A 25,741-nucleotide genomic window follows, 5' to 3' on the forward strand; every position below is an offset into this window, starting at 1 on the left:
AAACTTTTCTTTCAAATGTACCAACAACAATCAAATTTTGATTTCAAACTTTCCTTTAAAATGTACAACCGGCCATATTCAGTTTTACCATCATGGTAAATATGCATGGTAAACTGTGCATGCAAATATTATTTTTCTTGCAATCAGTATCAAGTATCAGATGAATCAGCAGATAACAGGTTTTGTTGTGTTGTAAAAAAAATACATCTGATTCATGTAACAACTGTGACAGATAACAAATTAAACTGTGGGTAATATCACACAGGGCTAAAATCTTTGCAGATCATGTGTTTCGCAACCACCCATCTCCAGTTGATTCTTCAACATAAGTAAGGTGGTCAAACACAGTTAACACCACATACCATTCATCGTCCATCGTCTCTTAACTACGTCTCGTCATTACACATTACCTCCGCAGCTTTTGTAGCTTGAGGCGCCTCAAATTATCCGCCTGGGTCCTAGAGGTCAAGATTCTCTTGCGGACCAAGTAATCCATGGCGCCCCGCCGCCTCACGAGGAAAGAGTCTGCTCTTCTGGTCAGAATCCTGGTGAAGCCTCGCGTCCCTCTCATGCGCCCCCTGAAGGTGCCTCTGGACATGTGGCGGGTCGGCATGCCGGACGGCGGGGGCATGCCCGAGTCCTCCGACTTTCTGTGGATGTAATCCTCCCTCGAGCGGTCTCGGAATCCACCCGACGACCGTCTATCGTCTCTGTAGCCGCGCCCTCTGTCTCCGTAGCTTCCCTTCTCGTCCGAGTAATTATAGCGGTTACTGTAATCACTACCACCATATCCACCGTCGTGGCTGCGTCGGCTCGAAGTCTGCGTGCAAACCCAGAGAACAAACAGCATTACGCACTTCTCGCCATCTGCGCAGAGCTGAAATACTGAAACAGAGGTCATCATTTCCCACTGAACATACAAACATATTCTAGACAGTTGATCTTCTATGTCATTTCACAAGAATCAACTCGAGTCCACATTACATTCTGTGTCGAGTGAGTAGAACAGGAGACATTTGCAAGCTTATTCTGCAAAAGAAATGTGGTTATAACGATGGTAGTGAAAACAGTCTCCATTGCAACCATACAACAGGAAATGTTCTTAAACACTCACGAGCAACAATTCTTCTAGCTAGAGACAATAGTGTCATTTTAGCGTGGTTCAATATTTCATCCAGAGATGCTATCACCAAAAGTAACAATATTCTCAGTATGCTCCAAACATACAGCTTCAAATACATTATAAAATGGTAACTAAACTTCTTCAAGACAGATCAGGTCATGTGACTGTTGTAAAACCTGAACAATACATGCGTGTGCATACTTCCCTTTACAGAATATGCAGACCGCAACATATGGGAGTTTGAACAGTGCAGTCAACTTATGTTATCTTTCAACTTCTGCCAATGATTTCAGTTGTCTTAGTTCGTGATCTATTTTTTTGTGCTGTTAAGGATATTTCACAATGGGTTACTGGGAAGAAAAAAACAATACAGAGATCATCTTTTGGATGGAGCCATGCCTAAGTATAATAGCTAATACATCAATATAATGTCGAAAAGAATTTAGCATGGATAAATTTAGACAGTAGTATAGCTAAATTATTTAGTTGGACACCAGTAGTTTAGGTTCTCAAAAATATATATATATATATCTGCCTTCTCAAATCACATAAATTAAACTAGTATATAGGATACAGTATTTTAAAATAAATGTATCTTTACAAATTTAGTTATGAAATTTTAACCCCAAATTCAAATAAAAATAAATCATCCTTTTAACCTTTACAAAATTACAATTTCTTTCATCAAAGAATAAATGCATTATGTTTTCAAAATCAGTATTTTTGGAAGAAACAGTAATTAATGGCTGAAATGGTTATATATTGACAGCACAACACTACATGATATGGATACTAAAATATGTTATACATGATACATTAATAATAAACAGTACATCTCCAGCTGGTAAATAATATGGAAACCTAAATATTGTTAAAAAAAAAAAAAAGGTTGTTGAAAATATAAACCCAAAAGTTACATTTAACATATTATTTAAAATACATTCATATTTGACAGACTTCAAAATAGATAATAAAAAATATTTTTACTATGTCCATTAGAATTTAAGTTTTCATAAATTCTGCAGCAAAGTCAACAGGATAGACAAACAAATCAGTCTATATTGAAACCCAAACAGAATACTGTGTAGCGCAAGAAAACAGCAGCAATTTGTTGCACGTGGTATCAGAGAACTAGTTTAAATGCAGGTGTAACAAGACCAGCTAGCTGTTGGGCCTAGCATCAGTTTGTATATATATATTTTTTTTTTTTACAGATTACTTTAGCAAGTTCATTTGTTATAGGTTTATGTGCATTCTATTGTACATGTGCATATTACTACATGATTATCACGTATTTTAAGAAATATGACTACTCTGACTTGAATTTACTATGTTCAGCTTCATTTGTTATACGTGACCACTTATATTTTGATCACTGATATGTAGACATCTGAAAAAATCATGATAGCAATAAACTATATAAAAAAAACATGATTTCTGATACTTTGAAGTTGAAAAACAGTTTTCAAATTTTTTTTTTTTTATCATTTACAAAAATTCTTACAAATTACACCTTCATGAGCAATTGTTATTTAAAATGTTATTATAATGTTTATGGCATTATTATAATCATATTCAATATAATTTGGTATTCAAAATTCATGCACCATGACAAGCCACAACTTGCTTTCTTGAATAGTCTATACATTGCTATCTTTCACATGCTGAGAAGTTGAAAATGTTTTCAGAACAGGCAATATGTTTGTAGGCTGCGCACACATATTGTCTTCTATGTGGATAACTTTACTCCAACTTTAGAAATGTTTGCTGTTGTTTCCTTCCAGCTTGCACTGTTGCTACACTATTAAGTCCTGACATGGTAAATCACTTAAGTTGTGTGGAGATAGGGTTTTTCTATAAATGAAAAGTTAGCAAGAGACTGGCATATGCAAAATCTAAGTTTAAGATGCTATAGTGAAAGCTATTTGTAGCATTAAACATCTAAATTTTCCAATATTGACGCCTGCATGCTTGAATTTGTATGAGCTAAGAATAAACGGATGTGCTGACACTACTGTAATGCTAAAGATGAGTCAGAAGAAAAGACATAATATTCAATGGCTGAAGTAGTTCCCACACACATAGAAATGTGAGAAATCTAGAAATATTTGGGTGTTTGCAGGTTTTGTTTTAACTCAGTTAAATTAAAATTTTGAATTTAAAATTTTAAACAAAAAATTTTATTTCAGTCACACTTACTTTTCAAACCAAATTTTATTATAAAATGTGCAATGTTCATGACGTTTATATTTTTCATTTCACATATAAGAAAAGTACCAACTCATTTTACCTACATCAAATTGTATGAGTCATCAAATGTAGATTGTTTACTTTAGCAATAACATTCCATAAGTTTTATTAAACACACATTGAGGCAATTCTTGGTTCCATGATGCGAGACTTTGAAAAGTTGTACTGTAATTAATTGGATCTAGACTGATTTCTTCAAGTCACCAGAGCACAGTAAATACAGAGCACCAAAGTAAGTTTTTATGATTGTTTTTGTTTGATGTTTTCATTCATTGTAAATGAGTGCACAGCTAAGTTTGGAATATTTATTTAACTTATTGAAGTTGTGGGAGTTAAAAAATATTTTGTGATTCGGTAATGTAAAACTAAGTGCTAATAAATTAATTCTAATCACTCTCCCAGCAGTGAATTTCTTGTGAATCGACCTTTCAAAAGTTCCAGTAGAAAATGGACACCACTAATCAAAATTTTGTCTTGGTGTTCTTGATTCCTATCATACCGTCAGTTCTTTTCTGATTATCTTTTTGAAACAGAAACCGGAAACTGCTAACAAGAGTTTTCTTCTTGCATGCTACCAAAGAACACAGATTAGGACCAATGTTCAAGTTGGAAACATGTATTTGAACCAGGGAGAATCGGAACACTTCCACACCCTCCACGTCAAGAGTGTTATGTGGACCAATCAGCTATCAATATCCAACAGACATAATTTGGGACATTGAGAATCTCCACATGCAATAACTGGTAGAGTAAACCAATTCTGCCCTAATTTTAATTATGGCAGAATTTTCTGGCTGTGATTTTAAAATTCATGTTTGCATTGTGTTTGGCATCTGAGTACACGTGGAATGACTGATATTTTACTGAAATGTCCGTGCTTACCACATTCTCAACCTAACCAGCATTACCAAATATTTTTTCCTACCCACTAAGTATTCTGTTTGCACACGAATGCCTACCATGTGTTCCAATGATGCAACTACTGATTTAATACACAAGAAATCATGAAGAGTGTCTCTGAATTGTACTTTACCAAGTCAAATGACTGTCCAGCAGTCCAGTAGCTGATGTTAATAAATCAAACTAATCTATAATCAAGTCAAAAAATTACTTACAAAGCCACCCCCTACCTGAACATAACCATGTTCTGTCCTCATTCGTTTCCTGGGGGAATCAGGCGATCCGTGTCGGTCCCGAGACTGATAACCGGGCCCGTCCTAGAACGTCAACACAAGCCTCTAGAGCTTCCAGACACTGGGCAGCGGCACGGGAAGTGGAGAGGAATAATGGGACAGGGCAAATCAAAACAAAGGAACATGGGGCTGAGAAACAAAAAAAAAAATGGACACGCATACAGTTCAAAAACACCATCTTCTCCATTTCTCTTATAAGAAACACCTAGTGAATTAATTTGCCCTTATCATGTACACTTTCATAACTCATTTTAGTTACAAGCAATACACGTCTGCTTCTTTAACCACACAACATTGTCACAGAACGTATCAATGAAGAGGAGTAATAATCGCACACCCTGCCACAAAAATGGAAGGGCAAAAACAAGAATGGCATGCCATGCATTAGAGATAAGAGTGGTAAAAGTTAAGACACGAACTATTTCTCTAAAACAAAAGAAATGATTTGTACCACTCCAAAAAATATTCATGGGATAAACACATTCCGCAAACACACACAAATTTCAAAAAGCCAGTAAATTATAAAATTTAATTATGCTGCAATGAGTTGGAACTGAAAAGTTTAGATTGAACGATAAAAAATAATAGCTGTGGTGCTCAGCTAGTTACAATCCATCCACAAAATGCCATTAGACATGCAAAGAAGAGATCATCCCACTTGGCTACGCTCCTTGACTAACGTCAGGCGCTGATCGAAGCGAAGGCACGCTCTGAGAGCGGCCGGCAAGACAGGAGAATAACAACCACTCTGGTGGCATCACACCTCATTAACCTCACTCCCACCCTCCAAGCGCACACAAATAAATACAATATAGGAAAACTTGCAAGGCAAACTGTGTGTTAATAAGGGTAGGTAAGTTTTGACAGCTACGAAGTTACGACAGACATTAAAATTAGTGCGGTACATAACAAATCTTCGGTTCTGCCATGACTTTTTCTAGAATTGAGTAGTTGGGGGGAGGATGTTTGTGGATGCCAGTGTTTTCTTTCCCTTATTCCACTTTTTTGCATAGTGCCTGTCCTCCATAACTAAAAATAACTGGAGTGACAAAAAATTACTTTTTAAGATGACAAAATTGTGTTAAAATAGTTTAATGATCTATTATTTTTTCAAAATTTCTGACACTCCATTTAACTCTGAATTTTCCATACCTACCCCCAGAACAATCCAATTATCCGCTTCCACGCCGCCATCGGATTTTACTAGATCAATCCAACCATTCGCTATCACGCCGCCCCCGTATCTCCCCAGAACAATCCAGTCATCCGCTTCCACGCCACCATAGTATTTTACCAGAACAATCCAGTCATTCGCTATCACACCACCCCCGTATTTCACCAGAACAATCCAGTCATTCGCTATCACACCATCCCCGTATTTCACCAGAACAATCCTTTCATTCACTTCCACACCCCCCATCTCCCCAGAACAATCCAGTCATCTGCTTCCAAGCCACTCCCGTATCTCCCCAGAAAAATCCAGTCATTCGCTTCCACGCCGCCATCGTATTTCACCAGAACAATCCAGTCATTCGCTTCCACGCCGCCATCGTATTTCACCAGAACAATCCAGTCATTCGCTTCCACGCCGCCCCCGTATTTCACCAGAACAATCCAGTCATCGCTTCCACGCCGCCCCTATATTTCACCAAACAATCCATTCATTCACTTCCACGCCACCCATCTCCCCAGAACAATCCAGTCATCCGCTTCCAAGCCACTCTCGTATCTCCCCAGAACAATTCAGTAATTTGCTTCAACGCCACCATCGTATTTCACCAGAACAATCCAGTCATTTGCTTCCACGCCGCCCCCGTATCTCCCCAGAACAATCTAGTCATCACTTCCACGCCACCATTGTATTTTACCAGAACAATCCAGTCATTCCCTATCACGCCACCCCCATATTTCCCCAGAACAATCCAGTCATCCGCTTCCACGCCGCCATCATATTTTACCAGAACAATCCAGTCATTCGCTTCCACGCCATCATATTTCACCAGAACAATCCAGTCATTCGCTTCCACGCTGCCCCAGTATCTCTCCAGGACAATCCAGTGAAAAACTACACCGCTGTAATCACCGATAAGTCTCGCATCACGAGTTCCAAGTAACTGTCACAAACTGCCAAGTATAGCCTGGCTTCTCAGAGGGTCAGCATTTGTGTAAGGAAAGAACACGATTTGTCATTGGCAGCCTGCCGCAATGTTTTATACAAAAACTTGTGAATTCTTTTGGACGCAATTTCTAACTCCGCGAGATTGTTCGGAAAGAAGTTTAGAAAGAGTTTTGAGCTTCTGGGACATTGATGCAAACAGAGAACTGCTTACTGATGCAATGGCAGTAAGCGCTAAGCGGGGATCACACTACATCCTGTGAAACAAGCCAAGGAAAGGTTGTTTTGTCTGCCACTAGCCGAGGTCAGGAAGCCCTATACTACAACCACGGAAATACTAAGATGTTTTTCTCCCATGAGGTGGAAACGTAGGACTCATGAACTCTATGAAAATTAAAATTAGATTGTTAATTTTGGTCATTATTTGTAATTTTATAGTTGGTAATGCTGGTGATAATGGGCAAAGGCTGGTAGAACGGATTGCTTCTAGATTTGTAAAGAACCTTCATTTATTTTTAATTGTGAGTTTTATACTTATATTTTAGTGTGTATTATCATAGATAGTATTTTTAATATGGTATTTACTCTTGATATTTAACATGTGGGCTAGTATGACTATTATTCGTGTGTGGGATCATTATAAAACACAATTTTTAAGGCATTTGCATGTGAATCTGTGCCGCCCCTCCAGACAAGGCGAGAGAAGGGAAGTGGTGAGGAAGTGAACAGCTGTTTTTCGAGACAAGAGGGGGGAGGGAGTACCTGGACAGACGCGTCTGCACTGCACCGTGGAACACTGGAATTGTGTGTGAAACAAATGTTATAATTTAACAATGGCATCGGGACTCATGAGATTGTGTTTAGGCGAGCCGGAAATATCATCTGACGTGATACAAGACGTGTGTAAGTCGGCGGCGAGGTATGATGGTTGGACTGGCATACATTGCTCGTGGTGGGACCATGCAAGTGTAAATCGAGAAGCCCTCCCTTTTCAACGAGTCTACTTAAGAAAATGTCTATCTTTTTTGAAACTATTAGCAGAGTTTTCAATCCGCCAAGGCATTGATTTCAAGATATGTTTTTAGCGAATTCGTGCTGTTAGCATTTTCCTGATTAAACAGAAAATGGCGTCCCGTCAGCAAGGTAAAAAAAAAAATCTTTGTTGATTCGCGTGGACAATGCTGATTTATCTTGATGCAATTAACTGTTTAGAATTACTGTGAATTTGCGAGAAGTTAAGGAATATTTTTTAATAACCCACTCCAACATTAATAGGGCATGGCCATGACCAATCTTCTTTTTTGGACTTTACAATAAAAGCTTATAAGTAAATTTTTTTTAGGTACCTTTTTAATCATAGCTTTATTTAATTTAGTTAGGTCTATAAATTTATATTTACAATTATGTATTTATGTTACACATAAATATATAACAATTCATCTCATGATTTTGAAAGTCACGTATAAGCAAATTTATTTCCAAAATTTTTTGCTACTATGCTAGTTAAGCTCCCATACTTACGTTTTTGTAATAATGCTTATAGTTTAAACTTTACAGGAAAAATTTTTTTAGTTATATTTTCCACAGCTGTTTCAAGTGAGAGTAGGTTCTTCATCGCACATATTTTTTTTTTGACATTTTAAAATTTATTTAATGTTTAAGTTTGGCGTGATAGAGACTACTCCCAGTGAGCCGCTGGCATTCTGGTTTGGAAGTACGTAGTAGTGAGCCATCCAGCCCTAAGGTACCTATTGCCCATCAACATAAAATGTCACAGCTGATACACACCTTGCGTACATTATTACCGTATGTCTAGCTATGTTTCACTGCAACACAAATTGTTATATTAAGCATATTATTTCATGAGGCCACATATAAAACATATTCCAGTGGAAACATATATTAAGGGCAAACTATTCAGCATGGCATAAATAAACATAACACAACTATAAAATTTTCCTGGTGTGTAAATATTATGTATACTTATTTATCATTATCTAAGATTTAAGAAAACATCACAAATGTAAATGTGCATCAGGTTTAACTGAAGTGATACCTTTAATATAAAATCAACGTCACTAAAGTTAGGATGTATGTTGGAAAGGTGTGTGTAGCATGAACATATGTGTCATCAACATAAAATACGGTTCTGCCAGCCTTAAGAAATGCACGTAATTGTTCACAATACAGTAGAACCCCGATTATCCGCGACTCGATCATCCGATTCGCGGATTAACCGCGATTTATGTCCATAAAGTCCAATTTTTTAGTTACATATAACCAATGATTCAAAATGTATGTAAATGTTAAAAAATGTATGTTGGTCAAAGTACTTTGACTCAGTTATGTTTATATATACAAAGTTTTTAAAAAAATACTAGTACATACATACGTATGTACATAATATTTTTGTGTTCCATGTTACGTGAATAGATTATACACCGGTGCGCGATTCCACGTCCGCATGACCGGACTGTACACTCCCGCGCGCAGCACGGCGCCGTGCCACAGAGATTACCCGGCGCATGGAGACAGTCCATTCCATTAGTGTACGTTGTTGAAGCGTGAAGGTGGTGATAATTTTATGTATTGTAACAGTGATCTGCATTCCTACGGATTATACCGTTGTGTTGTGCGGAAGTGTTGAGCGCAACATTTCATCATGTCATCAAATGAACAGAAAAGAAAGCGAGCGGTACTGTCCATCGACAGCAAAACAAAAATTATAGAAAGATTTCAGAGTGGAGAAACAATTGCAAACTTGCGACTGAGTTTAATGTCGGTAACACAGCAGTGCGCGACATCATAAAACATCGCGAAAAAATCCTTCAGTTTGCTTCACAGGCTGACACTTCAAGTGGATTAAATAAACGCAAGACGATGAAAGAATCCACATTTAGCAGCTTGGACACTTGTTTGTTTGAATGGTTTCAACAGAAAAGGTCGGAGGGTGTACCATTAAGTGGCGTAATTTTATCACAGCAGACGTAAATTTTTAAAGAAACTAGGCTTGACAGAAGAACCATTTTCCTGTTATATTATTTCTCCGTTATTTTATGAGCACCGACTGTACGGAAGTGTGTGTGTTGCAACTAGTGCTTGGCACGCAAGATAAATTCAGCCTATAACTTGCTGACGCGGCTCAGTGATACGACGGTGTTTGTTTATTTCAAAACTCAGCTAAGAGTGAACGGAGAATAGATATAACGACCCCTCACGGTTCCCGAGATTAGGGTCGTTATAGAGAGGTGGTCGTTATAAGATTTCCGACCCATCTGCAACACTAAGTCATAATAGGCCGTTTTTGCACTAATTCCACGTTCAGCAAGCTAAAAATAAAAAATCTAACATTTAAAATTCATATAAATAAAGGGGGATAAAAACACCGTGAATTATACGAGATAGAGACACCGTTTCAAAACCATCAAATCAAGTCTCAATGCACTGGTATGAAAAATCTTATCTCGAAAATAATTTTGAAGGCAGTCGTTCTGTAAAACAATAACCAGCCCGATGGTGTTACTGACAACAGAGCAATGAGCTAAGTGTGGCAGCGTCGCTTACGGGCGATGAAAAGAATGCGTGACCTTGACAGCTATCAGCTGTCTTGGGCCCTCGGACTGGCGGGCGGCTAGTCACACACCTCGGTGCAACAACGACTCGCGTGCCCACGTCTCCGCACACGAAAGACTTAAAAACCACTGCTGCCCAGCACTAAGCAGTCCGCTTCTATGTCAACAACGCACACCCACACAAAGCATGTGTATATATGTAATCTCCGAATGTCCACAGATGGCTGTCTGTGGGCTAATGACCTTTGAGGCAAGCATGACTCGGCTAACCGCGATTTTCGATTATCCGACTCACTCGTCCCCTTCATTAACACGGATAATCGGGGTTCTACTGTAGTACCCTCCCCAAGCAGCTATTTCTGGCTTTTCAATCAAAATATTTCTCTTTGATTCACTTTTTCCAGCGGAATCCTAGCAACAAGTTTCGAAAGTATTCTCTGCTACACTTCAAAACTCAGTCTTCTTGCAAAGCCTTATTAAAATTATTTAATGTGGATACAGATTTTCTTATAGTATAATCTTGAATTTTTCGCCTCACAGCACTATATTTAAAATTGTCTACTTTGATTATTTTTCTGTGATGTTTTCTTACCCATCGTTGTTGAAAAAGTCGTTTAACTGTTGATATTGAGACACCTGTTGCAGCACTTGTTTCAGGGAATCAAGTTTTTGTTCACTTTGTAGACTTTCTCCCGAGCTTGCCCCCGCAGTGTCCCGACGTGGGAGCCATAGCTTAGACTGGTTCGTGTAATCAGGCCTCCCAGACCACTGAGTGACCGGAGTTATCAGCCAGGAGGCGGCTGTGTTACTAATTCCCTTCCCTACTCAACGCTCTCCTCACCTGATCACCCAGATACCTCAGGATAAGCGCATGTTCTTCTGCTTCTTATCGCACTAATTGAGAGCCAACCAGGTACAGAATGAACTTCATTGAAGGTAGGCTACAACTACCTGTTTAAATATCAAATTGTAACTTTAAAATAAGATATCAATGAGATTAACTGTTGATTTTAAATCATAGAAAAATAACTTTATCTTCCTTACAATACTACTAATTTTTTACAATTATAACCTCAGTTATTTAATGATTTACATAACTCATGACCATGATTGCTATTGACATTGTTTTCAAGCAGTAAAAAAAAAAAGAAATTAATAATACAGCTATCTTAAGCACCAATTAAGATTCAGCTTACAGTGAACTAATATTTGAGTTTAAACTTAAAAGACAAGATTGAACTGACACATCAGGATTCTAAACTAGTGACTCAGGAGCACGATAAGAGACAAGATTATATGGTGCATTGCAATCAAACCGAAACAACACCAAAAAGCATCTTCTAAACACAGTACTGTACCATAATTCATGTTTAATCATAAAATTGTGCAGCATTTAACTTAAACTTAATTTCAATCACAAAAATAAAGTTATCTTCAAATGTTTTAAATTTAAGTCTTTGTGAGGTACCTACTTTTCTTAAGCTGTAGTATTAATATTATTGTTAAATTATTTAATTATAATATGTAGAATAATAATTTTTTTTTCTTCACAGCCTTAAAGTATGTCGTACGCCATGACCTACACATTCAAGGTTTGATAAACTCCATGTATCATTTATTGTCCATTTCAGATCAGAATAATTAATTCTCCTATTGCATCACTTTTAAACTACAAATGCTCACCAATTTATTTTTATAGCTCTAAATATGTCTGTTTTAGACGAACTTATTAGAATTCATGATTATCATAAAACGCTAATGACAACACTATTTTAGTGGAATAAATATTAAAAAACAGAATTTATAAATATTAAAACAATAACTGAATCAGCACATGCTGAAAGGGCCTCAGTCCAAGCAACCCAGTCCTGAGAAAAACTAATAAATCTGTCTCTAAGCAACCCTTTTAGCGTACGTTAAGTACATATTTCCCTGGCTAATATTAGCTAAACCGTAAGTGTGACTCAATCCCTTTTAGCATAGATTGTTGAAGCTATCTTATAACATTCTTAACTAACTTTGCCATTTTTTGTTAGCGAGGCCCTTTTAGCATGTGCTGATTCAACTAACAGCAGCTGGTTGCGAAGAAAAAAAAATTACCAAGAATGAAACCATCAAATATAGTCTCTAATGAAGTATTCAGCAGGAGCAAGACTCACCATCCTGTTGTAGCGCCGATACCCGGAGTCGTCCCCGCGGCCTCGGCTCGAGTACTTGTCCCTGCCGTCGCCCCCTGGAGCACACGACATGGCGGGACTCAAACACAGTGAAGGCAGAAGAGAACTCAATAGGAGCAATATGCAATCAACACATCTGAATTTAATTCTATTATGAGAATATATTTGAAGGAAGCTATTTAGTAATCTGTAACTTAATACCAAAATACATTATGTTTAACAACCGGCAAAAAATTCAACTGTCCCTAATGTCACAGAAAATAATCAACTGGGTTCGAAGATGTGCAATAAAATGACTCAGACGTAGTTTCGAAGTGCAAGACATAACGTATTTACCTGAATATAATTAGATGATTTTTATAAAAACTGCTGAAACTCAAAGTGAAGGTTTCAGTATAATTGCAAACCTACATCTTTGCTGCTGGAAGAATGTTTTGAAACGGTGCTGCGAGACAACTGTGCCAAGGTCACGGCCAGCGCCAGCGATGTGGCCAAAACGTGAAGTAACAGCTCTACTTGTCAGTGCTTGCGTCAGTATTAGAAGTGATTGTTGTTTGTTTGGCCCCTTGTGCTTTGTTTTGCACTGTAGGAAAGTGAAAATATTTTATAGAATGGATACTCTAGACAGGCGTGGGAGTTCACAATTTAAAATGTCAAAAGGAATGAGACGAAGTTACGATGCTAACTTTAAAATTATAATGGCAAATCACGCAATTCAAACGAACAACTGCCAAGCTGTTCATAAATATGACGTTACTGAAAGCAAAGTGCGTATTCGGAGGGCTTTGCTTAATCTCAAGAATGCAAATGGCTCAAGGGAAGCATTCAGAGGGACTAACAAGGGATAGTTCTGATATTGAAACACTAATGGAAAATTTCATCAAAGAGGGGAGAGGAGGCGGAATTCCAATTTCACGAGAAGTAATAAAATTAAAACCCAAGATATTGCTCGCGAGCTGAACATTCCGCGGACTAGCTTCAAGACAAGTACTGGTTGGTGTGTGAGAATGATGCGCTGCTGCATTTTTGTCTGCAGTGCACAACAAAAGAAGAGCAAAACTGCCAAAACATTCTCAACAGAAATTTATTATATTTCAGCACTATGTGATTAGAGTGCATATTGAACACAATTATTTGTACAGCCAAATTGGAAACACTGACGAAACGGCAGTGTATTTCCACATGCTCAGCAACAGTATCGTTGAAACAAAAGGCGTTCAGACTGTCACCATGCACACAACTAGAAATGAGAAGCTGCGAGTCACTGAGATGTTATCTGTTTGGACAGACGGCAGAAAACTGCGGACGTAATCATTTAATGTCAAGAAAAAGGCTGGATGACGAGTGATTTAATTTAAGAATGGTTATGACTTGTGTGGAATCGGCACCCGGGTAGCACTTCTGAAGAAAATGGGCATGTTGGTCATTGAAGCATTTCGGGGACATCTGACACCTGCAGGTCGAGCATGGTTCTTTCGCTCGCCACCGTCATAGCGACAACGCGTCGCCGGTATGACGGCTGAGTTGTGACAGCCACGTGAAAATGTGAGCACGGATCCCATCGTCATTATCTCTCCCGTCATCGCTAAGGCGCCTTACCTATGACGGCTTGGCAATCGATAATATGCAGAGGTTGGCAGTGAATTTACAGAAAGGATGTGTTTTATTTGGCAGTTGGTGTATCTGCTAGCAATTTACAGCCAATAGAAAACTACCTACACAAAAAAAAGATTGAGGACATTCATAAAACTTAGGCATGATGTGTCTATTGAATTATATATTTTCCACAACTTAATTCAATATTTATAAAAATTTTCATGGTACGCCTGTTGGTTTTCCGTAAATATAAGTTTTACAGACTACTTTTTGCCCAGTAAAACACGTGTCACGTCTCAGTCTGAAAATATAATAAAATCATTTTAGGCCTACATAGCAAAGTCGTTTATGATTATTAAATAGTATATAAGAAGGTTAAGGAGTGCATTAGAAACTGTGAAAGTTTGTAGTTTTTAATATGACAATATTATTTAGCGATCTTGTGAAACGTGTTGCCCGTTATTATTAATTTTCTTTTCAATGGTCAGTTGTTATTACTTTAAATCATACGATGGAAAAAAAAAATTAAAAACACTCTTGTGACTCGATGTAAAACATTACAATACTAGACCTGATTTAATCATTATTTGGTAATTTTCGTCACCGTTGAAGTTAATTTGCAGATTTGAAGGTACCGAAACAACTCGGTGTGCTATACGTCCCTTAAAGACTGTTCAAAAAATACTACTGTTATATTTAATTACATTATCCTTAGACTTGTTTATAGCATATTTTCTAGTGGACTGCAAGTTTTATTCACACTATTTTGTACCGTAGCATATCAGGGTGGCCACTCTTCTGGGATAATAAAATTCCTGGTTTTTTCCAGGTTTTTTCAAGGGTGGTTTTTATCAATATTTGCATACAATTTGCAGGGCCCGCGCGTCCATATAGGCGAACCAGGCAACCGCCTAGGGCGCCAAGTAGCTGGGGGCGGCGCAGCACGACACATAACAGCTGATATAATATGTTTAACGATTATTGAAACTAGATGAAAATGGATTTTTGTAACAGTTTGGAATGTTTATATTGATATAAGTAATTATTTAAAGTCCACGGTGACCTGTTTATGATTTGTAATAAGTAAAAAAAAAAGCCTGCCTACATTTGATAGTTGACAAAATCTTAGGCTTACGTGATGTATTTTGAGGCAAGGAAAATTTTTTTTGGGGTGTCCGGCGGGGCATTAAGGTTTTTCACCTAGGGCGCCAATTTACCTTGCACCGGCCCTGACAATTTGCATTTTTGTTACACAAAGCACATACAATATGATGTTTTATTGGCGTTAAACAATAGACAACTTAACTATAGGCTTAAAAATTAAATCAATGAACTTGCTTAAAACAAAACCTACCACCAACAAAAAAATTTATAATTTCACGTCACCAAAATTACTTGACACAAAACGCACATGTTTTGCCCCTCTTGCGTGGCTGGCTAATGCTGTTCTTCCCATGCTACCGATATTGATTTTAACATTACACAAATTGCAAATGGCGTTTGTCCTGCACTTTGAATCTTTCTCCACCCATTCAAACTCTTCCGTATATTTGTCATTGTATGTGGTGGCCGAACTCTTTGACATTTTGATAGTCTGAGCAAATTACATGTTAGATTAAAAAATTCAAAACAACGTCCCGCACAACTAAACTTTTAAAAAAACTCGAGAAAAGTATCCGTGATACCGTGACGCAACAACATGAGCGCAAAGTAAAAAAAAAATATACATACAAAACTAGTGCTACCAGCATGCCGTGCGAGAAATTACTACCACTCTACAACAACATTTTCAGCCAAAATGCTGTTGCTTTTGAATACAGAAACATAATACGTAAGTATGTAAGTCTGAATTGTTAACGGTTTCTTACGTCCTACAAAAGTTTTTAAATGCAATATGAACAATTTAACTTTCACAAAATATAGCTCACGAGCATACTGTCGTGCTTCAACGGGTGGTGAACATGCTCACGTTCAAGTTTCTCCATCATAGGCTTTTAACAGCCGTATGTTATTGCGATCTTTATTTCATAAAAAAAAATTCCCGGTTCTAATAAAAATTCCTGGTTGATTCCAGGTATTCCTGGTTTTTTAAAGAAATCCTGGCTATTTCCCGTATTTCCCGGTTGGCTGGCCACCCTGCATATGTATTGGGTGAATACACTGATAATTAGGGTTGTGCGAATGTTCGGTATACCGAAACCGAAATCGAAATTTTGCTACTTTCATTTTTGATTTTGGTAAGAATTTCATCTGTCGAAGTTCGTTTTTAGCGTAATATTTCGAGCTAAACGAAAGTTCAATAGCTTACCGAAGTTCGTTTGTTCTAGTTGAAAAAGAACTCGTAATTTAATAAAAATGTACAGTAGAATACCGGTACAATAACGTACCTTATTATAACGTATATCTCACTTTAACGTATTTTTTTTTTAAGTCCCCGCCAAAAATCGTATCTTCGCCATGCAAAACGGTTTCAGTTTAAACATATTTTCACTATAACGTATAAATTCTACTAGAAGCGTGGCATTACTACACCAAAATTTACTTAAACTGGTAAATAAATTTCCAGCTAAATCATTAATGTATTAGAACAAAGATACACAAATACCACCGCAACGTATTTTCTAACCTCTAAATTCTCAAAACAAAGTTACGAAAGAGTTGCGCGCACTACCATGGATTATACTGTACGTAGTATGCGACGTGAGCAACACAAAACCATTCGATACATCGAAAGACGGCAGTGTGAGAGAAGTATTCATTATTTGGACAAGAGTGTTACGCTACGCTAAAAATACTGTTTGATTTCTGTGCCGGGATTGTTTATTGTTATTGTTGAGTTTATTTTCAGGTTACGTTATTTAGACACCACATTGTATTTGTGCTATAATATGAATGATCCTGGAGATAAAAAGAAACGAAAGCAATTCACGCTTAAGGAAAAAGTGGATGTACTCAGAGAACTAGACAAGGGGAAAAAGCAAGTCGCAGTTGCGAATACATATGGCATAGCGGCTCTCCTGTAGCTATTTTTTTATATATTTTTTTCTCTTTGTAAAGATGAAATGTATGTATGTTTCAGTGCTAAGTACAAAAACTGGAGGTCCCTGTAAGTACTTAGCACTGGGATTCTACTGTAATGTCTTTATATGATTTGCAGGTTATTACTAATAACGTAATAACATATGCAAATCATATAAAGACATTAATTAGAAAAAAGATTTCCATTAAGATTAATTTACGTGGTGATGGAAAAAAACATTAATGAAAATACGGTAAAATCATAATTTGAACAAACATGGCAGATAAAGTAAACAAAATTCAACCGTGATTACAGTAGGCCTAGGTATCAAAACAAAATCATGCAATATTTGAAAAATTACCTGATTCATTTGCTTTCAAACAGTAGTGTAGGTACTATATTCGTAAAACAAATTCCAGAACTGTTAGTACACTATTTAGTATCTACCTTATACACATAAACAAAGAAAGTACCTACTTTTATTCGCGCACTGCCAGACAAAAACATTGTCGTCGGTTTTATTTAAATTGTACATACTCTGTCTGGCATATAAAATCCTCATAATATACAGCCAATTAGACAAAAAGGTCAACAAGTCACTGCGTGTAATGACCACTTGGCAGCAACCATTTATGTTTTGTTTTGACCATGTCCCTTTGCCTGGTTTACAGCTTCCTGAGCTAGCCATGTGTGACAGTGGTTCAAGATGGTGGCCGTTCCGCAGTAGTCACGTGTTTTTTCATCAGTACCATGCACGTGATAAATATATTATCATAGACTGTGACATTACGACTGTAAAGAAAATAGTCTGTGCGCTGAAAGATCTGGATTGATTCTTGAAACTTACGAGTAACATGGGGCTGTGTTGTGCGGTCTAGGGTGGATGTGTATTAAATTAAATAGTAATATTTATATATACATCAAAAGACACCAAAATGATTTATGTAATAGAATTTATTACTGAAAAGCAAATTTTGGGGCACTTTTTTTCTTTGTTAATTAAAAATTTCGCTTAACTTTCGTTAAGAATATAATTATCTCATAGAAAAATTCAATTTCGTTTCACTTTCGCGAAACTTGATAAATTTTCTTTCACTTTCATTTCGTGTGGATGAAATCACTTTCGCACATCCCTACTGATAATATTATTTATTTAGCATCTTGTAAGCTTGAAACAATATAACACAAAGTCAGTGTTGTTAATTAAATGCCTGAATAAGCCGCTCCTCTCACAAATTATAATTTTCGTATGAACTTTAAACACGAAACCTCTCAACTCTACGTGAAGCACTATTATTCCTACATTGTTACCATTTTATCATACTGAAAGTATTTGAGCGAATCTTAGGTAAATAAAATGCATTTCAATATGCGATACAGCAGGAGCAAACCTAGCCACCAACGAGGGTGGGGAGTACGCCTAACCTAAAAGTCACTAAATCTTGGGAGGAAATGCTTTCTGTTTAAAATGCGATAAAACGAAGGTTTAAAATCACCATCAGACTACTATGTACAGTAGAACCTGTTTATAGTGAACCCGCCTATAATGAATTCCCGTTTATTGTGAATTTCCGTCTCAGTCCCGGCAAAATAATGTGAGGTTTTGTATTAATTTATTGGATATAGCGCACAACTTTTGTGAATGTTGATACGTTTTCCCGTGTACCACGAACAAATTTTGCCGACATAATGCACATTTATCTAAAATATTTTCATATAATTACAAGTTTTTTCACAAAACGTCTATTCTGGATCATATTGAAGTTTTTCTCCGCAATATGCTACTCGATTGTCCACTGTTCATATTATAAACAAGTCGTATTCGAGTGGCCTCGGTAGGCTACGTGTAGCCAAAAATGGTGATCAGTTTCGTGAAAATAAAAAATAGTTTTCCCTGCATAGTTAAAGAATGGGCGAACGCATGTACATTTAATATGTTATCAAAATTAATCATAAATTACCACCACACATACGTAGGTACATTCTAGCAGTAAATTCAATATTTTTACGTCTCATTTTTATCGTTCACGTTTCCGACATTTGATCGAGCATAGTTCGTAAGACTACCACTAGATAGAACTCTGTGGACTCCATAGAAAGTGAGAAAATTTCGTTCCAGCTTTAGAAACTGCGATACTAAATGATACGTAGTGATCTTTGATGCGTCAGACTCGTTATTTTTCGTTTATTTACTTTTGACAGTAAAAAGAATTTTGTGTTATTAAGCTGCAAATGTGCTTCATAAAAAAATATGTATATAAAATGGGTGAAAAAGGCGGTAAAAAACGTAAGGCATTATCTGTGCGAGATAAACTGGACATTATTGAAAAGGTAGACTCCAACCCCACTGTCCCGCACGTGTTAATAGCAAAGAAACTGGGAATTGCAACATCCACATTAAGTACAATGTTAAACAAGCTGAACAATCTTCTTTCTCAAGCTGCGAAAACATCACAGAGTATTAAATGCCTGAAAAAAGGATAATACGCCGATGTCCACAAGAACCATTAGGTAATAGAAAGTTTGTACATGTGTAGTTCATTAAAAATAATATCTGCATTTGCTCATAAAACTGTTGCTTTGAGTATTTTCATTCGTTCTTTTCTTGGCTTTGGCCTATGTGTAGTTAAGATTTTGCTTTTGAGTAATTATTACCATTATAAAAGTTTTCCCAGATATGAAGTTTCCCCTCTATAGTGAACATATAAACTACTCCCTTCAGATTCATTATAACAGGGTTCTACTGTATTTATCAGCGGCATTCTTGTGTATTTTCAACCTTATCAATGCATGTATTTTATTTTTACAAGTGATTTTTTTTATTACACGTATGGAAGCTTAAGGGGAATTTACAGCAAAACCCCTTATTTGCACTTTTCATGGGGATAAAGTAAAAAAGTGTAAAAAGCGGGAAAGTGTAAATAAAGGGAAAAGTAAGAAATACTTTAAAGTTAATTAAAATATAGTCGCATCCTGCAGCGTTCATAACAAATACGGGCTACATTACACATACGCATTGCACCACAGTAAAAAATTTTTAAAAAAGGGCAGCAAATTGGAAATTTACCGTCAATAATGCGCCGTGCGCGGAGAAAGGTCACTGTACTCGATCAGCTGTTACGGCACGGCGTAGCCGCCGGCTGGCTCTCTCTGTTCTCTGAGCTGCGCATGCGCAGTATAACTCACTCAACGCTCTGCCCAGACTCGTGACCTTCTATCAGCAGCCAGCCAATAGATGCGAGCTTAGCGGAAGAAAATATAAGCTCCACCTCCCGTGTACCAGTTTTGTCCAGTTCTAATACCAGTTTATTGGTATACGCACCAGTTTTCTCGCTGCCGTGACATGTTCAAGTTTACGTTCATCTTGATGTCTTGATACCAATAATTAATTATTTACAATCCCCAGATATAAATGGTTAGTTTAAAAAAATGTGTCAACTGTACAATACTTCCGAAATTATAAAATACGTTTAAAACAGTTACCAAGACTCCGCTCATTTTATCTTGTGAAGTTTAGGTCTCGTACCAGTATTTCGGCTAAGTTGTGACTTAAATATAGTATCACAACTTACAAGCAGCCTCGTAAAGTCGTAATATTCCCGACATTTCCGATACGTTTATACATTCGTGAGTTTACATTTTTCCCTAGTACATTTTAGATTGTCTCCTGCTATAATTACTCGAACTTTTACACGCCTAGGCTTAAATTATTATATGTTTAGAAATAAGAGCAACTTTTCATGTATATTTTGAGATTTAAAATGTTCATTGCCGACTATAAACGTTATGTTTTTCACAATGTTTTTAGGCCTACTACGGTTGTTACGTGACGTAAATAGCGGGATGGATTCGATTTTGAGACGTAATTCGCGTGAAAGTATTGTATTGGACTAAATGGGAACTAAACGGGACTTGAAGAATATAGTGCAAATAACGGGAAAACGTAAATAACGATAACGTAAATAAGGGGTATCGCTGTAGTGGTTTTTAGAAGTTTAATAAGCCACACGCTTATAGGTGTTTTACATTTAACTTTTATACATAATAATCAACTAATGTGATGTTATTTTCTATCTTGTTGAAATATTACGCTATTTTGTCCTGACCTTTATTTTTTTTTATTATGTGATATGACAAAAGTAGGCAGATTGGCAGTTTTTTTAGTATGATATATTTTGGTAACTGAGTATTGTGCAGTTAAAAATAACGAGAAAAAGAATCAATGTGTCTTATTCAAATGAAACATAGAAACTATGTATGTGCACACCACACAAAAAACAAATTAAAATTTACTCACCTTTCACATTCGTTTATTCTAGATTGTTAAATTTTTTTTCCAAATTTTTATCAACTTCTTTTTGTTTCTTGATATTTACTATGCCTAATTAAGTCCTATGTCATTATCAATATTTTATCGACAGTTCTACCTGTAAATTAAATGATAAAAAGTAACAATACAGAAGTTTGTTTAGGTTAGCCTATATTCAATGAATTTAGGCCCTACTACAGTTTATTTAAACTCTTGAGTTGTCGCAGATTTGGCTCTTTTAAGAAAATCATGATCACATTTTTGCTCATAACAGTTCAACCTCCGTCGAGATTTTGCCACCACGATACTGCCCAAAGTTGCATTAGACATTGATGACCTAAATTGTGTTCTGGTCTTCTTCACCTGGCTAAAAAATTTGCTCACATTCAGCATTGCTGTGAGGAATTGTTAGAACACACTGCATGACTTTATACAGTTTATGATACTTCACATTTCCAGTAGCACTCAATAATTTTCCTACTAAACTCCACTGAACATCAGCTCTTTCTTCTTTTATTATATAATCTCCAAGTACTTCAATCTGAAATTCAGTTTGCAATTCATTCATAGCAGAATCTAACCATACTTTTTGATGATTTCACTATCTGGGAACATTTTTTTAAAGAGTAAACCAGCATGATCAGAACAAGCAATGGGCAAATTGTGTTTTAAAATAAAATACGTGAACAAACACACTGCTTTTGTCACACTATCTTCTTTCCGACTTGTGCCGAAAAACGTCTAATTTCTGATTTGAAGTTATGCATTTAACATTGTCGGCATGTTTCTTCATATTTATATGCTTCACAATGTCGCCCTTTCCGGCATGCGAGACGGAAAAATCACGACACAAAGAACAAAATGCAGCATATTCACCTTTCCTTGATTGCAAAATGCAGGGAAATTCGTCACCGAATGTCTTCTTGTACACAGCAAGATACTTCACTGTAGGCTTACTTAGTGCCATTTCTATTTAATCCCTATTGCGGAGTAGGTGTACAACTAAACAAAGCGTACAAAATACTCATCACGCAACTGCTTCCACAAAATAATATAGTTATGAATACATCATTGAATAAATTCGAAGACTGTACTATAATGCTACCTCTACACTTCGTCTGTAAGCACAGACACGAACAAAGGCGAATTTGTTCGGGCACTAACTAACAATTCAAACATAACCGACTGACAAACCGAAGCGAATTTGGGCACGAATGTAAACAGTGGTATCAAACTCATTATTAATCCAGTCCGTCTTTATTTCAAACCAACACCACCGAAAACACAGGTTACAATGTTGACAACACACACCATCTTGGAAAACAAATGAAACCTTTTTCTGGTTGGCTAACAAACACCAATGACGAACGTGTATCAAAACAGCTCCCATAATTATTATCGTAAATAACTATGTTTCTTTCTTAGATGTACGCTTAACCAAGAGTTTTAGCCGACAATTGTGGGCATTAAGGCTATTAAAATAACCACACGTTATGGTACGAACCGTAGTTACTATACGCTTGTAAGGAATAATGGCACAAACATATTAATTCTATAAATTAATGGCATTAAAAACTTCAAGAGAAACAGAACCAAAATACGGGTATATTTGAATGACAAATCGGGAGGGCGGGAGAAAGGGTATAAAATCGGGAGTCTCCCGCCTAAAGCAGGAGGGTTGGCAGGTATGCAGAATTGTATCCAAAGTTTTGGAATCCCGTCCACCTCTACTATTTACATATTGAGAAAAAAATTGTTTACGACACAAAAAGCCTGCAAAATGCACGTCTACGCCAATGCAGAAAGCATCACTGGCTGAGCTCGCAGCAGTAGGTAGCACGTGCTCACCGCTGTATCGGGGGCCGTCGTAGCCTCCGGAGTGGTCCTTGTACCAGTTGAAGCGGCCGCGAGACGACGAGAACGAGCCCCGGCCCCTCATGGGCGTGGAGCTCCAGGGGCCCCCGTCCGTGCCCCCGCGGCCGCGGTACCCCCCGCGCGAGTTGAAGCCCCTGCCTCGGGACATCCCGTACGAGTTCCTGGAACACATCGTGTTGTATTGTATTGCATTGTTCTGTCTGCATGTATCTGTGTTGTTTGTATCGTGCCTACCACCCAAGGCCATAAGCTGTAGGTAGGCATGCAACAAATATTAAATAAATAAAAAATAACTTACTAAACACAACAAATCACTTTTCACCCTTCTTAAAATACTTTTTGATATTAATTACTTCCCATAAAATTATAACTATTACTTAAATTCGACCTTTAATGATTGGTTGGTCTCTCTCTCCAATTTTAATTTTTTTTTGTTTTTCGCCATTACCTTTAATAAAGACTTTTTTTATTTTAACTTAAAACCTTCCTTGCATTTGTCTTTATGCCACAAATAAGTTTGATAGATATCAATGTAATATCCTGAATGTAAACAATTGCGCATTTGTTGATAACGTCACATTGAAGATCCCTGCTCTCCACAGCTTTGTGATATGGTATTTTTCAAGTATTACAGTCCATCAGCTTGAAGCGTTAGGATCGCCGCTTCGATTATGTATGTTCAAGGCCAAGGAGACCTAAGTTTTGCATTTGTATTCTATTATTGACAATACTGTTTTAATAGTTACTGATATTTCATGAATTTATCTAGAAAAGGTATTTAAATACTTTTTTGATGGCTTTCTCGATGCTTGCTTGGTTATTGTTTGCGTAAACGTTATTTTCATTGTTATTTGATTCAAATATAATTTTCACAGCTAGATTTTTACTCATGTATTTCATACTGAGGTAACTTTTCTACAAAATGGAGCAATTGTTTCTGTGAAATAAAGATGCACAACGGAGTTGCACCGAAGTGATAGATGATCAATACAGTGTTAGATAGACAGAGATGTAGCCAGAACAGTGGGACCGAGTCCTTCAGGTGTACCGTGACTTCCTGTGGAACCACGGGTTGTAAGTGGGAACTGTCTTAAATCAAGTTATCCTCTGGTACCTGCAAACAGTCCACGTTTGTTTTCTAGTCGATGAAGAGGTTATGTAAGAAACGTATACCCTGTTTTATCGCATAATTGTCGCACGCGCATAATCATCGCACCTATATTTTAAGGCATCAAAATGTGGATTAAAAAAACCTCTTGCGTCAACGTCACATGATGTTTTTGGTCTCGCTAATATATCCCAAACGCTTTGTGTAGCTACTTTTTCCGTATAAAACAATGTATTTTAAAGTAGAAATCTAATATTTATTCGGACATTACCAGGTACTTACTTAATTAATGGAAATACAAAGTTGTATGATGTGTAAATATTTCTTTAAAGACGTTTTTAAATGTTATAACCTTTATCTGTTTGTCTGCGTCGCCGGGGTGTACCATTTATAAAAATGTAACCAGCACTAGTTGGCATCATTGATGTTTAGTTATGTTGCTTCCCATATAGAGTGTGCATACGTAGTTGAATATCGTTATTGATATCTCGCCGATAGCGCTCTCTGTCGAGTGCTGAGTTACATTTGATGGCCCACACTCTTTTGTGGTAAGTGTGTACTACGACGATAGTTATGCGTTAGTTCAGGCTCACATTTGGGTCACAGATTTTGTTTTTCTATTTAAAGTTGAAGAAAGTTTTTTGTTGCATGACGTATTAATTTCATTTGTTTGGCATGCTTTTGTATACTCTACTTTTTCAATAAACGTACTTTCCAAGAATGTGTTTTGTTAATAATGTTCGCAGGCTTTCACTGCCATTGTATGAAGTAGCTTGGCTTCTGGGTTGTAGCCGCGTCCTTGGCGAATAATTCACCGACGTTTCGGTCGACAATGCACTCACCATCATCAGGGAGCAGTTACCTACTGAGGTTCTTACAAGTTATCCTGCCTTTATATACTCTCGCCTAAAGAGGAAGGTGCTTCCTGATTGGCTGCTGCTGTGGGCCAATCAGAGCCTTCCTTACTTCTGGTAGTCTGGGCTGTTTTGCCAATCAGGGGCGATCTGTCTGATGTTGGCTGTGGAGCTATGTTTTGAGGATTTCTAATGAGTGGGTTCCATATTTAGCTTAATTTGTAGCCATCTTCTCTATTAATGTTTGCTGGGTGTGTTTTAATATTTCTACTGATTCCTCGAATGAATCTTGTCTTGTGTTGTCGGATGTTGGATATGGTGTGGAATTGGTCGAAGAATTGCCTAAACCAATTTACTTAAGACATAGTAGATACAAGTTTTTATCCACCATTGTGCGACGGATGCTACAAAAGGGCTAAACTTAATCAAGATTAACCAAGTTTGGAGTTTTATGGAACGTGTGCTAGGCAGCGATGTCAAGTTTTGAATAATCTGAGCACTGTACTTTTTCTACAGACATTTTAATAAAAAATGTGAGTGGGTTGATAT

General features: G+C 37.1%; 1 protein-coding gene across 5 annotated transcripts in view; it reads right to left on the reverse strand.

The window, feature by feature from the left end:
* Positions 1-25,741, reverse strand: part of LOC134541413 (uncharacterized) — a 78,144-nt gene that overhangs the window by 41,049 nt on the left and 11,354 nt on the right. For 3 of the 5 annotated variants that reach the window (XM_063384846.1, XM_063384847.1, XM_063384845.1), the window contains exons 3-6: positions 23,204-23,391; positions 12,414-12,487; positions 4,489-4,590; positions 411-820 (exon numbers count right to left, since the gene is read on the reverse strand). In XM_063384846.1, the coding sequence (XP_063240916.1) occupies positions 411-820; positions 4,489-4,590; positions 12,414-12,487; positions 23,204-23,391 (774 nt within the window). The remainder of the gene's footprint in view (positions 1-410; positions 821-4,488; positions 4,591-12,413; positions 12,488-23,203; positions 23,392-25,741) is intronic. The other 2 variants (XM_063384849.1, XM_063384848.1) reach the window with 1 other exon arrangement.

This window comes from Bacillus rossius, chromosome 18 (assembly GCF_032445375.1).
Source record: "Bacillus rossius redtenbacheri isolate Brsri chromosome 18, Brsri_v3, whole genome shotgun sequence".
NCBI lineage: Eukaryota > Metazoa > Arthropoda > Insecta > Phasmatodea > Bacillidae > Bacillus > Bacillus rossius.